General features: G+C 33.8%; 1 protein-coding gene across 1 annotated transcript in view; it reads right to left on the bottom strand.

The window, feature by feature from the left end:
• Window positions 1–1,884: 1,884 nt before the first annotated feature.
• The window catches only part of LOC149784857 (uncharacterized), a 75,443-nt gene continuing 59,351 nt past the window's right edge, over window positions 1,885–17,976 (bottom strand). Inside the window, exons 14-15 of the mRNA XM_089978431.1 lie at window positions 10,910–11,027; window positions 1,885–8,259 (exon numbers count right to left, since the gene is read on the bottom strand). Coding sequence (XP_089834557.1) covers window positions 8,055–8,259; window positions 10,910–11,027 — 323 coding nt within the window. The 3' untranslated portion in view covers window positions 1,885–8,054. The remainder of the gene's footprint in view (window positions 8,260–10,909; window positions 11,028–17,976) is intronic.

Here is a 17,976-nt window from a genome sequence, read left to right as displayed (position 1 = left end):
ATGGAGTGCTGTTGGGAAATCAGTATGGCTTCAATATCAGCCAAGTTGAAATTTTTTTTATATATGAACTTTACCTGACTGGATTGTCATATAAACAAGAGATTTTTACATAAAGACTTCTTATCATGTGTGGTTGTTCCAAAATGAAAATGGAGACAATCTAATATTCAATATGGCCATCACATCAACCATCATGAAAATCTTGTTTTTGCTACATCTCTTTAATGAAAGACTTCATATGGTGTCCATTTGGTCTTGATTAAAGCAGTTGTGTCAGTCTGATATCCAGTATGGCTGCCAAGCAGCACACATGCCAACCCCGATAGAGGTGTCAAAAAAGTGTAATCTGAGCATAAAAAGTGTACTCGATATATTATATGCCATAATTACAGTGCACTGTATGGAAAATGTACATTTATATTTACAACTAACTTGGATCTGCAGCAGGTCAAAGTTCTTGGCAAAAATGGGTAAATCTATGTGGATTAGAACCAAAATACAAATACAAAAGTGACATATTATTTACATTCAACACTCACTCTAACTAGTCTACCAGTCTATCTTTTGGTGAATGATTGTGATGTGCACATATTCTGTTATATGTTCCGACTCTTGTATTATATCACTCTCATATTCTTCTTTTCAAATTTGCAAAGCGGTGTTGATTGGTTCTTTTTCTGGTTGGACATGTTTTGAAGTTGAAAAAGATCCATTTTCTTGAACAATTTTCATCCACATTTCACACCAAAAAAAAGTACCATTTCGCTTAACATCTTGCACCATTTTCTTTAAAAGTGCAGACTGGTCCATTAACTAGTTTGATTATCAATGAATCTGCAAGGCAAAGTTTCAAATTAAGATACCTATTTTCTTGGAAATGGGTCATATACATTTGCTATAAACAGAAAATAAGGAAAGTACATGGAGGTCAGGGATAAACTCTTACACCAATCTTATACAAAAATAAATTTTTAAAGATTATTCTAAAATTTATATGATGAATGGGATTAAAGAGATGATAGTAAAAATGACAAACACAACTCTATTGCTTTATCTTTATTTGATTGTTTAGTGTACCAGAAAAGAGTATTCCGTATACAGGTGAGTGTAAGATGCAATTAGGTGAAAAAGAGCATAATGATTACGAGTGAAAGTGGCTTGTTCTCAGTGACAGGTGTCATACGAATAACATCGTCCCTCTGAGTGCCTCATTCGAGCAACTGGCCAACATTTTTCTCTGGCTCTTTGAGGAGAAACAGTTGGTCTCAAAGGCTTCAGCTCCATGATATTGGACACATTCTAGCATCATGGTAGATGTGATACTGGGCATGATAAAGAGAGAAGACAGTTTTAAGTCAATTATATATCTCCGAGAATATTTACCCAATCACATTACTTAAAAACCCTCCCAACAACCGCGCCATGCAAGCATCCTCGTCAGTATATCACTTGGCTAAAAACTAGCGACACCTGGCAGTGGCAAAAGGATGTAATGGTCAAGATATATTGCCATTTGTCTATATAAGGTAGACAGTATAAAGCCAATCTTTGTCTTTTAGTAGGGCTGGATTCTCAAGGTAGCAGGCTAATATTCCTAATGTAATGTGATTGGGTAAATATTCTCAGAGAAACTTAATTTACTTTAGACTATACATTGCACCCAGTATATAACTGGTTGAAGAACCCAAGAAAGCCTGGTTAGAACCACCAACCCACAGGAAGCTACTGGCAAAATATCTCATGTACCCTCATTGGGACACGTCTTTGTAAGAACAAGATTTTTATTTATCTATTATCTGATAACCAAATTATGAAATATCTTGCAAAGTTGTAAAACTGTTCTGTTATTTAAAATGTATTTCATGAAAAAAGAAGACAGAAATGTTTGTGATACAATTGAATTTATTAAAGTTTTTCTTAGCTTTAACAGTATATAAACAATAAGAAAACAATTAAAACACAGATTGTAATGTAACTTGGATAAAGCATAACAACAGCAACTATTGACACATTATACTTTTGTAAGAGTGAATACACAACATATTATTTAAAAACTAGAGTACTGTGAACACATTATGCACCCAGACCATGTTTAACAGTTAAATGTTGACACTGCTTTACACTGGAGATTATTGACCAATCACCCTGACCTTTGGTCAACATATGTGGTCTTAAACTAAATTGGCTATGCAGAAATCTTTAATTTCTTATGCGATTTACCATGACCGCAGACTCTAATGGTTTCTTCATTATGTTCAATGCCAATAATCCACAATATGAGCTTAACCTATGTGTAAATCATCCAACAACTTTGGTCAACATACTTGGTCAAGAATTGACATTTATTTGCAGAAACCAATTTTTTCCTGCGAGTTACAGTGACCTTTGAACTTTTGATCCCAAAATTAAAAGGCTTCTTCTTTAGCCCAATTGCAAGTTTGGACCTGTTCTGTTATGCGTAACTAATGTTATTTTGTGGAAACCATTTTTTTCTTTTAAACACACTACGCCTGATCACTGACCCCAAAATTGACTGGCTCCTTATTTATCCAAAGTACAAGCCATCCACAAAGTCTAAATGGTGGAAAAAACAAGTTATTGTGAAAAAACAAAAAGATGGATGGACATACCATAAACTTATGGTAGAGGTATAATATCTGCAGAATACCTTCCATGTGAAAATGAAGCAATACAATTAAAAAAAAATTTCTATTCATACATATTATGCTGATATGTTTCATAGAATTTACTTTTAACGCTGATATGTGTTTGTATAAATATAAAAATATATAAAATATTCAATTTAATGGCATCAAATCGACACAAAATAGTTCACTAATACATGTTTCAGAGCAGGCATAAAAAGGATCATCCAAGTTACACATCAGAGGGATCATTATGATAACGTAATGGATTTCCAATTAAAATGGGGATTTGTCTTTTTATCATCAAGTTTACAAATCTGATTTTTTTTCTTCATCTCTGATACATTTTTTTATAAATGTCAAGATTTGGCACAGACATTTCTCTTCAGGTAAGATATTATCTGAAAAAATATAGTACAAAGGAAGTAACAAGCATGTATATAAGAGGCCAGAGTGGACCTGAGATCATTCACCCACTTAGCATCTGTCTATTAGCCAAATTCAGCATAAACTGTCCAAAGGTCCCTATGCCAGGAGGCTTCTATTCCAATTATGTTCAGCATTCTTTTACAATAAAGTTGTGAAAATGTTTTTCTACCTATTAAGTGGTTAATTGGCATCATTTATAAAAAGTTTAAGGCCCTTTACAACAGGATGCTTTCTTTATAGTTTGGTCCAATTCTATTCAACAATTTTATAGAAGAAAAAAAAAATGGTTAAAATGTTTATTTTAACAAAAATGACCATATTCGATTGCAGATTGGCATTACTGGTATAAAAATGAAAGTCCTGAATGTCAGGATGCTTTCTGTTGATTTGGTCAAATACTTTTGAGCAGTTTTTGTGAAGTCACTGAAAGGTTTATCTGTTTTAGTCATATTTAATGGCAGATCAGCATCCATACTTGTAAGCTTTCTAAGACACAGTTTCCGGTTCAGTATTTTTTTAAACAGAAAAAAGCATTTTAAAGGTATTTCTGTTTGAGTAATAGTGGCTACATTTGATGGTGAATTGGCACCATTTCATGCCAAGGTAATTTCTATCAATATTGGTTAAATTTCTGGGGAAAAAAGTATTTTAAACACTTTTCTATTCTTTGGGGAATTGCAGCAAAGTTTTTGTAAATGTCTTCATGCCAGGATGTATTCTCTCAAGTTAGGTAAAATTCTATTCTGCTAGCAAATCTGTCATTTAAAGGTGTTTTTATTACTGGTAACAGTGGCCATATCTGACAGATCAGCATCATTTGTAGAAGCTTTAAGCAAGATTTCTGTCCAATGTGATCAAACTTTGTAAATATTTTTTTTGTAATGGTGGCCATATTTGATTGCTGATTGTCATCATCTGTAAAAAGTTATTCATGCTTTCTGTCAAATTTGTATGTTCAGTGTTGTTTTAGAAGTCATCATTCAATGTCTATAGTAATAGTGACGATATTTTCAAGCATTCTGGCAAAATTTATTTAAATTTGAAAGAACTTCAGGCCCCAATGCTGTGCCAAATTTAATCAAAATTGGTCAAGTGCTTTTTAAGAAGTTTAATATAACAATTGTGAAGCACAATGCATGATGGATTCAGGGCCATATCATAACACGCATGAATCTTCACAGGGCCATACCATAACACGCATGAATCTTCACAGGGCCATACCATAACACGCATGAATCTTCACAGGGCCATACCATAACACGCATGAATCTTCACAGGGCCATACCATAATACGCATGAATCTTCACAGGGCCATACCATTACACGCATGAATCTTCACAGGGCCATACCATAACACACATGAATCTTCACAGGGCCATACCATTACATGCATGAATCTTCACAGGGCCATACCATTACACGCATGAATCTTCACAGGGCCATACCATAACATGCATGAATCTTCACAGGGCCATACCATAACACGCATGAATCTTCATGCATACTGATTAAGATATGATTGTTTTCACTAACCTTCACATTTTTTCAAAAATGTGCTTAATGAGTTGAATCACATTCCAATATTTTACACTTGATAAATAAAACAAGAAATGTCTAACAGAATATTCCAGTGTATTGAGTGCATTCATGATCCCACTCATTCAAAACCTGAAATGTCCGTTTTTGTTGTATCAACCTCACATGCTTTGTGTAAGGGAGATTAGTTGCTGCGGAGATGCAGTAATTAGCTTTGTGCCCAAATGAAGAATTACAAACATGATCCCGAGTTATTAGTTCTATTAGGGTTTCTCTTAGGAGATCCTGTGGGCCTGCTGCTTACTGTTGGCAAAATGTTGGCTGCTTACTGTTGGCAAATTGCTTCTGAGTTTGAAGGCTCTGCGAGATTTGGATTTTTAATGTAGCTTTGAACAATTTTCAGTTCATATCGCTACGATGTCTGCAGTGTGGCAGTTTCTAGTGATGCCTTGCAATGAGGTATCATGTCGAAGACATGTAGCATGATGTCCCACCCAGTCACATTATCCTGACACTTGGCCAACCAGTCCTAACACTAACCTCATAATGCTGAGTGCCAAGCAAGGCAGCAGCTAGTACCATTTCTATAAGTCTTTGGTATGACTCCGCCAGGGTTTGAACCCATGGCATCCTGCAGTTGAGGTGGATGCAGTGTGTGTGTGTGTATGTAAATATATATATTAAGAATGTAAAGTTTTACAAAGACAACAGTTTGTTTTATTAGTTTGTCTTGTCTATGTTTTGTATTTGCCTTTGAAAAAGACTCATTAAAGAGTCAAAAGCGCTTAGGCTAGTTAGATACTAGTTTTGCACTGTTCGTAGGCAGTTTATTATACATAAATAAATATATATATCTATATATATATATATATATATATATATATATATATATATATATATATATATATATATATATATTCAATGATCTAAGTTAAAGAAAATTTAAAAAGCTAACAAATGTAAAGGTAAATGCATTTGTAAATACATGCTGAAATTAGTGCCATAAAACACAGACTTTCAAAAAGTACTTACCATATATAAAAACATTGTTGAAAGTATCAATATTCAGAAAAAAGCATGCTGAAAGTATAAATGGATATAGGAGATTCATTCATTCAGAGAGTGTGTCACTCACAAGACATTGAATCAGATCTAATCATTAAATGTTACAAATGTAAATACACTCTAACAGCTGCAAACACAAATTTCTAGCAAGGAAAAATTAATCTGAGTATTCACAGCTTCTATTTGCTCTTGATTTTTCCTTTCACCCTATATACAAATGTGGTTTCAATGTTAAATTACAGAAGTAAATAAACTCACCTCTGTTCACAGAAGACCGTAGACATAAACAGGTCTCCCAACTGACAGAACTTTATCCAACCATAAACATATTTACGCAGTTTCTTTTTGCAAATATGACTCAAAAAGAAATTTGTTTACATGTTCTGTACAGAGGTACTGTTCCAAATCAAATACTGCCAATATCTGGTAACAAATACGTTACAGTAAATGTGGGAATTTCTGCATCCAGTAATCCTATTTCACATGAAAATTGCAACAATGTATTATTTAGTTGTGAAAGTTATATTTTACAGTAAACATGTACTCTAGGCCTACTGTGTACCATATCAAACAATGTAACATCTCACGCATTGATCATTCTGTTATGAAAAATACTTTTGTCTTTATAAAATGTTCTGTTTATTCAGATGGACACTTGTTCTTTGAATAATAGTTTGCAATGAAAGTACAATCTACTCTTACTAGTTCAGCTTTTGTTTGGGACAACAAATGAAAGGTGCACTGTCTGACAGAATGAATGAAATTATTCATTCTTCTGTCTAAATAATTTCATTTGAAATAATAACCATGTTATAAAAAGAATCTCAAATAGGTAATGATTTAATATTAAATTTATGAAACTCATTGAATAATGTCCAGCTTTTGCTCACCAATGCTTGCAAAAGCTGGACATTATTCAACACGTTTCATAAATTCAATATTAAATATTACCTATTTGAGATTCTCTATGTAAGCTATGACAAAATAAAAAATTGCAAAAAAAAACCTCATAAGTATTTATAATAAAACAATTTTAATAATAATAAAGTGAAACCTGTCTTAACAAATATCTCAATAAAAATATGCCTGTTCCTAATGAACACCTAGGAACCTAGTTTTAATTTGACTAAATTAACTAATCTCTATTTAAAGTATATATTTATAGTATATGGCTTAAAGGCATATCATCATAAGCCTGGCTAAAAAGGCATATAAAACAAAAATTGTAATCACAAAATAAGTGAAATCCTCAAAATACAAAGTAAAATGTTTATATAAAACTGATTTTTTGAATAAAATATACCTTCTCAGAGTGAACATCATCTCACAGGCTGCACCCAACTGTTGCTTTTTACAGGTGTCAAGTCTATTATACCACCACCAGTATTCTACGTACAATGCCAACAGGGAACCTTAAGTAGAGACGATACCTGTCCTCATCTTACAAAACTGAATGTCCTTAATAGACAGGTCTTAGTGTTTGGTATATCATATATCTCTTGCTAAAATGATTTCTACTTTTAATTCAATCTGAGCAACAAATAACTTGTATAAATTATTAAAGATGATAACGATCATGTGAGTTGAAAAAAATCAAAACATTTTTTATTATCTTGCATAAAAACTTTAAGTACCATTTTCATTTACAATCAACAAGACATTATACAAAGTCTTTTAATAAAACCCCAAGTTGACATGACCATTCAAATGAGTAGCAGTAAAAAGCTTTACAAAATGGCCACATTGATGGCTATATTAGAGGTCAGATTGGCATAATTTTTGTTTAGGACAAACTAGACATCACAGAAAGTTTTTTTTCTTCATGACAACTGTATGTACCATCTATCCAGGAGTAACAATGACAAGATTTTCAAGATCACCACCACTCTACTGGAGGTCAGATTGGAATCATTTCTATTCAGTGCCAACTAGAAATAAAAAGAAGCGAAAAACCCATATGACTTTCCACTGAGGAGCATTGATAACAATTTTTTTAAAGATGGCTGCCATGGTGGCCAAGCTGAATGTCAGACTGGCACCACTTTCACTTAGGATCAACTACACATCATAAAAAAAAATCTTCTAGTGAAAATCCCATGTTGATATGACCATCCATTGAGGTGGAGTAGTGATGAAAAAGGTTGTGAAGATTATCATTGTGGTATCTACATTAGATATCTCTGTGGCACCATTTTCATGATAACCAACAAAACTTTCAGATTAATGTGTGGAGAAAACAAAACTTGAACTAACAGACAGACAGACAATGGATGACAGACCTTCCCATAAGCTTTTTGCTTCATTACCAATATATGCAAAAATTAACAATTGTATAAATTTCCATTGATATACAGTTTACATCAATTAACGGGTAAGACATCAAACTGGTTTCCTGAAAAAGCGGAGCACAATATATCCAAGTATTCTGAACATTATGGTGAAGAACAGGAGTGGCAGAATGTATTGCCAGTAGTTCCAGGTGACATTGTAATACTGTAAAACCTCCTTTGATGGAATAGTATGAGAAGTGATGTTGGGTTCTCTGCATGACACGAACACAGAACTGTTCCTATTACTGGCACACCTGTACAAAAGAAAAAACAAGGATTCAGTTTAACTGCACTGTAACAATGTGTCTTAACTACACACTGTGCTATGATGTAACAAAACTGTCACAATGTGTCTCAACTGTACAATGTGCTATGATGTAACAACACTGTAACAATGTGTCTTAACGACACACTGTGCTATGATGTAACAACACTATAACAATGTGTCTCAACTGTACACTGTGCTATGATGTAACAGCACTGTAACAGTGTCTTAATTGCACACTGTGTGTGTTATGATTTAACAGCACTGTAACAATGTCTCAACTGTACACTGTGCTATGATGTAAGAGCACTGTAACAATGTGTCTTAATTGCACACTGTGTGTGTTATGATGTAACAGCACTGTAACAATGTGTCTTAATTGCACACTGTGTGTGTTATGATGTAACAGCACTGTAACTATGTCTCAACTGTACACTGTGCTATGATGTAAGAGCACTGTAACAATGTGTCTTAATTGCACACTGTGTGTGTTATGATGTAACAGCACTGTAACTATGTCTCAACTGTACACTGTGCTATGATGTAAGAGCACTGTAACAATGTGTCTTAATTGCACACTGTGTGTGTTATGATGTAACAGCACTGTAACTATGTCTCAACTGTACACTGTGCTATGATGTAAGAGCACTGTAACAATGTGTCTTAATTGCACACTGTGTGTGTTATGATGTAACAGCACTGTAACAATGTGTCTTAATTGCACACTGTGTGTGTTATGATGTAACAGCACTGTAACTATGTCTCAACTGTACACTGTGCTATGATGTAAGAGCACTGTAACAATGTGTCTTAATTGCACACTGTGTGTGTTATGATGTAACAGCACTGTAACTATGTCTCAACTGTACACTGTGCTATGATGTAAGAGCACTGTAACAATGTGTCTTAATTGCACACTGTGTGTGTTATGATGTAACAGCACTGTAACTATGTCTCAACTGTACACTGTGCTATGATGTAAGAGCACTGTAACAATGTGTCTTAATTGCACACTGTGTGTGTGTTATGATGTAACAGCACTGTAACAATGTCAGTATTTTGGATTTCTGGTTCCATCTGTTGAGTGCAAAGTGTTTATATTTGCAACAGGAAAAAACAAAACAATCCAACCAAACATGTAGCTCCTCCACCAAGTATATAAAGATAAATGTCTAAGACCCAAACTATTTTTTTTACAGTCTTATGCAGTCCTTATTCATCCTAAAACTTTCAAAATTCCATGTATTTCTACTCGAAGAAATTGTCAAGATTCAAAATCATGTACCAGAGTGGTAAATAAATTCAATATTGTAGGAGGAACTGATTTATGCTGACCTAGAGAAAGCAGTATCTACAAATTCTGGACACAGAGTGAATATCACACCACAATACAAACATCTATAAATTCTGGACACAGAGTGAACATCACACCATAATACAAACATCTATAAATTCTGGACACAGAGTGAACATCACACCACAATACAAACATCTATAAATTCTGGACACAGAGTGAACATCACACCATAATACAAACATCTATAAATTCTGGACACAGAGTGAACATCACACCACAATACAAACATCTATAAATTCTGGACACAGAGTGAACATCACACCACAATACAAACATCTATAAATTCTGGACACAGAGTGAACATCACACCATAATACAAACATCTATAAATTCTGGACACAGAGTGAACATCACACCATAATACAAACATCTATAAATTCTGGACACAGAGTGAACATCACACCATAATACAAACATCTATAAATTCTGGACACAGAGTGAACATCACACCATAATACAAACATCTATAAATTCTGGACACAGAGTGAACATCACACCATAATACAACATCTATAAATTCTGGACACAGAGTGAACATCACACCATAATACAAACATCTATAAATTCTGGACACAGAGTGAACATCACACCATAATACAACATCTATAAATTCTGGACACAGAGTGAACATCACACCTTAATACAACATCTATAAATTCTGGACACAGAGTGAACATCACACCACAATACAAACATCTATAAATTCTGGACACAGAGTGAACATCACACCACAATACAAACATCTATAAATTCTGGACACAGAGTGAATATCACACCACAATACAAACATCTATAAATTCTGGACACAGAGTGAACATCACACCATAATACAAACATCTATAAATTCTGGACACAGAGTGAACATCACACCACAATACAAACATCTATAAATTCTGGACACAGAGTGAACATCACACCATAATACAACATCTATAAATTCTGGACACAGAGTGAACATCACACCACAATACAAACATCTATAAATTCTGGACACAGAGTGAACATCACACCATAATACAACATCTATAAATTCTGGACACAGAGTGATTATCACACCACAATACAAACATCTATAAATTCTGGACACAGAGTGAATATCACACCACAATACAAACATCTATAAATTCTGGACACACATTTAACATCACACGATGATAAAATGGAGTTTAAACCAACACAATACGGGTTTGTATTTTAATTGATCTATTAATGAAGAAAATTCTTCATGTTGTAGATAATGCGTACTGATATAATGGTGAGAATATAGTTAATAATAACTTACTGAACTGGAGGAGCATCATGAAATTCCAGAAACATCAAAGAATGGAAGGAATAGTGCAGGAAGGAGACATATTTCAGCCAATCCAACCAGAATGGCAAAGACCTTGTGAAAAGGCCACCTGTAACAATTTTATAATGTAATAATCAATATTTCTTTGTGTTCTAGAAATTTGGAAGAAAACTTTACATGTTTCATAAATCCGTTCTATAGAATGTTTTATATTCAATTTACACAATGATCTTTTCAATGTTTTGATACCAAGGTTCATACAAGATCCTTACTTTGATACCAAGATTCATACAAGATCCTTACTTTGATACCAAGATTCATACAAGATCCTTACTTTAATAACAAGATTCATACAAGATCCTTACTTTGATACCAAGATTCATACAAGATCCTTACTTTGATACCAAGATTCATACAAGATCCTTACTTTGATACCAAGATTCATACAAGATCCTTACTTTAATACCAAGATTCATACAAGATCCTTATTTTGATACCAAGATTCATACAAGATCCTTACTTTGATACCAAGGTTCATAGAAGATCCTTACTTTGATACCAAGATTCATACAAGATCCTTACTTTGATACCAAGATTCATACAAGATCCTTACTTTGATACCAAGATTCATACAAGATACTTACTGCATAGGTCCACATAGTACCACACGTATTTTAATTAGACTGAAGATGGTGCTGATTAACAACTACCAAGAAATGAATCTAGTACCATAACTCAGTGTGTAAACAGTTCTCTATAAAATATATAAAAGTGAATCTAGCCTAGTGTAAGTCTAGTCTATGCAAACCATTCAGATATGATTTTAGTTTCCATATAAAAAGCTGAAAAAATTTTAAGGGGGGTTTGGGGGTCCTCCCCCAATGGGGTCTCGAAGAACAGCGCCCCAGATCTGAGGATCCAGTGTAGCCGAAGGCCCCCAGCCAAGAACATGGTTTACACTCATAAAAAACTGCTCATGAATTTATAGTCATAGAATTTGTTCTCCAATACTACTGATGCTTAAGTTATTTCATGTGCATGTCAGTGTTCACATTGTAATTAAGTCACAATAATTTCTCAATTTTTGCAGCAAATATATTATACTTCTCTCTTTTCATAACAAATCTGTAAAATAAACACCCAAGCACATCAACTACTGGTATATACAATTAATTCCATACATTCACTTGTCTTTTTCTCCAGTGGACACAACCTGTTGATATGCCTGTCAAGTTCTTTTTGCGGCTTTGTCACCACTTACTTTATGGGCTCAATGTGCAATCATTTCTTTTCCTTCTCAATGAGAGTCTCTCTCCTTTCAAGCTGGTGCTTGTATTGGTGACATGCAGTGTGCATATTCTGACAGAGGGCTACATCGGTTCTTTCATGCAAGAAATCTTTCTTCTTATAGTAATTAATTGCACTTTCCCCAGATGCCTTCTGAGCTTCAATTTTTCCATATGCAACTTTTTTGTAGGTGCTGTTCCAAACTCTTCCGACTACAATTACTGTAATTCACATATTTATTGCAGAAGTCACAAAATACCAGTCCTCTAGCATTCAGTTCTCTTATAAACCAATTAAATTTCCATCAACTTTTCGCTCCAGCCATTCCCATGTTTTTTAAACCTTTATGCAATCTTTTCGTGTTATGGTCTCTCTCAACAACACAGTACAACATGTTTTGCAAGCATGCTTCTTCTTACCATTGCCATCAGTTTCCATTACACGAAGATTCATTCGATGAATTTAAACCTTTGATGAATCAGAATACTCTTTACGAGAGTCTTGTGCTAACTAATATATGAAACGAATAATTTACAAGGGTCGCAGCAGAATGGGAGGGTCAGACTGTTTTTAAAAAACCGGATCAGAGATGATATAAAAAGAACGGACTATATCAAGAAAAATCCGATTCAAGTAAGGCGAAAAGTGGAATTCCACTTTAAAATGGAGAAAAATGTCTGACCATTGCAACTGTAAATTAGACTGAAATGGTTGGAAAACAAGACCCGATATTTATTGGCCTCTATTGATCAATCCACAGTAAGAGATTTGTTAATTAAGAGTTCTGGTTCTCAGGAACTCTTTAAACAAGAGTTGCTTCCCTTTTAGTAAAACAAAATTTAACATACGTGTTTGTGTCATGAAAATAAAACTATATTAATGAGAGTTTACCATCATGTTATAGTCTTAAAATTCATAGATATTTCAAGCATATGTTAATGCTAATAACAAACTGCTTTCCACAACCTGAAATTTTAAAAGTAAAAGTGTACATTTTGTTTTTACCCCCTTCCATCATTGGCAAAGATGAAACTGTTATGAAAAATTTACATCCAGCTCAAATGTATCATAATTAAAATGGCAACAATTTTCATGCAGCTTATAATTGTTACAAACCATGAACTCAAATTTCCAACAAACCATGGACTCATAGTTCCAATACACAAAGATCCTTCTGTGAAAATAATAATACCAATGCACTGATTTAAATACAACTGAAAATGTCATTTTCTCCAAAACCTTGACAATAGATACCCATAAATAAAATATGAACTGACAGCTAAAAGATATTATGAATCAAAACTACTTACACTGTTTTGTAGTTTTATTTAAGCTTTGGAGATTTATGTACTGAAATTGATTTGTACCATGTAGCTGGCAAAATGGCGATCTTATTAATGGAACAAAATTAAACATGCTGTTTGCAGTGTCATTCCAGACTTGGGATGCTGTTTGCAGTGTCATTTCAGATCTGGAGATTCACGTTTTGCAAATGATTCATACTTTGCAAGATAAATTAATTTAACATCATCCAATTATTAATAAAAACACATCTACTCTCTGCTCAAACTGAAGTAACTTATGATTATCCAAATTCATATTTACATGATAACAGAAAGAGAATGTGTTAATGCAGGTCATTTAAATGCTAATTAATCTAACATTTAGGTCTACTGAAGTATAACGTTAACAGCTTGCAATGAATTAACCAGACCAGATAAGCTCTGTATCAATTTTTATAACAGGCTTCTCATATTTGTACATCTTGCTAGCTATATATAACCATTGTCTATTTCAATTGTGATATATTAAATCTTGCTAGCTATAAATAACCAATGTCTATTTCATTTGTGATACATTAAATCTTCTGATGCACACACACACACACACACACACACACATAAACAGCTAATCTGCTAGAGCATCACACATAATCCAAGGATTGCAGGTTCAATACCCAACCAGGCCAGCCCATCAGTTGCCTGTGTGTGTCTCTGGGAGAAACACTTTATTCCCATTTCCTTGGTATTGCATAATCAATGATGTGTTACCATTAAGACTTAACATTATACGATCATATTAACAATCAATGATTATAGTTGAAACTGAACTGTTAAACATAAAAACATTAATAGAGTCCAGAAATTTATTAACTACGACCAATAGAACAATTAATTTTAAATACACTCTTGACAATTCCTCGACCCATATAATGGTAATTTAGTGGTGTATTGGTAATTTAGCCCCAAAATCAATAGGCCTCTCCCATACCTTAAAGACAGACCAGACAACCAACTTAACACAGCTCTGAATTATTCAGTATTATTTATCTTAAAATTCTGACTCGATACAATCAACTGTAAGCTAGATATTTCATTTTAAATGTACATGTAAAAATATTCCCATAGGCCATGTACAATCATCTTCCATTACTCAAGTCCCAATGACATCACTGGGGGAACCCATCACTATGAATCACCATTGTTCTATCATTGTTGAGTGCAAAGTTTCCTCTGATTGTTTTCGGAGTGCATGCTTTATTCAGCATGTGAAGGAGGTGTATGATTGGTGGATGAGTAGTTTGATGATATATTTCCTAACATTTTTTACATTTACATTTTTACATTTATATTTTTACATTCACATTTTTGGACATTTACATTTTTAAAGAAAACATAAATCATATGTTTAAGTCACAACATGGGGAGAGAGAGAGAAATAGTACTTTGTGACTGGTCAGTGAAAATTGTTTTGAAGCATAATGAGTTGCAGCTAAAAGTGAATTTAATTATTTTAAATTAACCATGATTGGCAAAACTAATGTAACATTAAACCACAAGAATAAAAGAGAGAAGGAAGGAACAAAATGCTAAGGAGAAAGATTAAGAGAGGGAACTAAACAAGTGATTAGGTGCAACCTCAATGCCATAAAAATAGAATATAAACAACTATCAATTTTACTGCTGGCTAAAGGTCAACCAAAAATACAATTTACACATTCCTCACACAGACTTTATGCAGACTACTACAGCATCAGATGAATTCAAGACAGGCATGACTGGTGGTCTAGCCCATCCCACCGCCTTAAAAATCGCTGACAATTTCAGATCTTAGCTCTAAACCTGGGACCATGAGAGCAAGACAAGTTTTTATAGACAGTTATGAATCAATCATAAAACTTCACTGTTAATTGCTGGGATATATTAAGGCTGTTAAATACAGTGTTCCAAGTCAAGTGGCTTCATGTAATATAAGATCCATAGTCAGGATTGGAAATTATAAATTAACAATGGTTCAATAATCAAATATCCATTGTTAATTAATTGATGGGTTAGAATTGTGGTTATTAAATACAATGCTCTATGTTAGATGGTTTCATTTAATATAAATAACACCTAAACACTCATGTACTGAATATACAAGACTCTTTTGAAATGATATTTGTATTGTCAAAAATACACATTCAACATAAAGACAATGGATTCCTTATTTGGTATCTATTACTATTGTACAAAAAGTCTGCAGATTTTTGTGTGTGAAGTAAATAATTAAAAAAATATAAAAATTTTCCTTTTTGTGGTGATTTTGGCAAGATTTTGAAATGCAAGTCAGTGCTAAACTAAGTGAAATATCTGAATGAAAACGAAAATAGATGTCCGATGTAGTCAACATATTTAATGAATAAATGCACATCATTTAAACAATGTTGCAAAAAAAATTAAGTTTTATTGGCACTATCATTGACTATTCTGTATGATGTCCACTACTCCCCAATGAAGTCACAAGCTCATGCATGCATAATGGCTGTTTACAAAAGGTTACTTGTTTTTTTTTTGTAGAGATTGCATTTTTGTGATAATTATACAGCTGTATTTTTAGATCCTGTGAGTAAATATGCATAAAGTATTGATATGAAATGTCTAACAAATAAGAATTGATGATTGCATTGTATTGCATTCTGGTCTACATTTTAGTACAAGTCCTCCATAAACACTGGTCCAGGTGTGTGGTCTACATTTAAATACAAATCCTCCATAAACACTGGTCCAGGTGTGTGGTCTACATTTAAGTACAAGTCCTCCATAAACACTGGTCCAGGTGTGTGGTCTACATTTAAGTACAAGTCCTCCATAAACACTGGTCCAGGTGTGTGGTCTACATTTAAGTACAAGTCCTCCATTAACACTGGTCCAAGTGTATGGTCTACATTTAAGTACAAGTCCTCCATAAACACTGGTCCAGGTGTGCGGTCTACATTTAAGTACAAGTCCTCCATAACACTGGTCCAGGTGTGTGGTCTACATTTAAGTACAAGTCTTCCATAAACACTGGTCCAGGTGTGTGGTCTACATTTAAGTACAAGTCCTCCATAAACACTGGTCCAGGTGTGTAGTCTACATTTAAGTACAAGTCCTCCATAAACACTGGTCCAGGCATGTGGTCTACATTTAAGTACAAGTCCTCCATAAACACTGGTCCAAGCGTGTGGTCTACATTTAAGTACAAGTCTGCCATAAACACTGGTCCAAGTGTGTGGTCTACATTTAAGTACAAGTCCGCCATAAACACTGGTCCAGGTGTGTGGCCTAGAACTAAAGTCACCATGTAAAACTTTTTTTTCCTTTTTTTAGTCATGTGACTTTGACTTTTCACTTTTTGACTACAAAAAAATATGCATCTTTTCTTAGCCAACATGTAAGTGATCCACAAACTTCAGTGGAGGTATATGGTTAATAAAAATTTAGTGATGAAATCATTTTTCTTTATTTTAGTCACAACGACCATGACTTCTGACCTCAAAATCAGTTTGTTTCTTCCTTATCCAAAGTGTAAGCCATCCATAAGGCATGGCCCCAGTCAGTGAGGTACTTGTAATATTACTATTCAGAAATCATTTTTCTTTGTCACAGTAACCCTCATCTTTGACCTTTTGACCCCAAAATATACAGGGTTCTTCCTTACCCCAAATGCAAGCCATGATCCAAGTCTGATAACTGAAGATTCAGGAAATGTAATCCTAAATCAACTGTCTTCTTACTTACCCCATGTACAAGCCATCTGCAAAGTCTGGTAAAACTGTTAATGGTTAGACAACTAGAGCTGTGCAGAAATGATGGATGGTCAAATCATAACATGATATCTCATGACCAAATTTAAGGACTTTTCAAGGGTTTGTCATAATTTTGTTCAAGGTTTTCCTTTTACTTTTAAAGTTGAATTCTGTATTCTTATTTATTTTATTTATGTAGGGTGTATCTTCCCAATTTTAAAATAAATTGTGAAAAGTTTGTCTTGAAATATAAACACCAACATATACACCATAAACAAATACTGCCATTACTGATTTTCCAAACTTTGTTAAATAATTTCATGCCATCAAATCATTGTATTGTATCTTCCAAGCTATAAAATAGCTGCACTGTATCTTCCAAGCTATCAAATCATTGCATTGTATCTTCCAAGCTATTAAATCACTGACTGTATCTTCCAAGCTATCAAATCATGCATTGTATGTACCAAGCTATCAAATCATGCATTGTATCTTCCAAGCTATTAAATCATTGACTGTATCTTCCAAGCTATCAAACCATTGCACTGTATCAACCAAGCTATCAAATAATTGCATTGTATCTTCCAAGCTATCAAATCATTGCATTGTATCTACCAAGCTATCAAATCATGCATTGTATCTTCCAAGCTATTAAATCACTGCATTGTATCTACCAAGCTATCAAATCATTGCATTGTATCTACCAAGCTATCAAATCATT

This window comes from Sinohyriopsis cumingii, chromosome 13, assembly GCF_028554795.1.
Source record: "Sinohyriopsis cumingii isolate HCF-2022 chromosome 13, ASM2855479v2, whole genome shotgun sequence".
NCBI classification, from domain to species: Eukaryota; Metazoa; Mollusca; class Bivalvia; order Unionida; family Unionidae; genus Sinohyriopsis; species Sinohyriopsis cumingii.
This window is presented reverse-complemented; position numbering and strand designations above follow the sequence as displayed.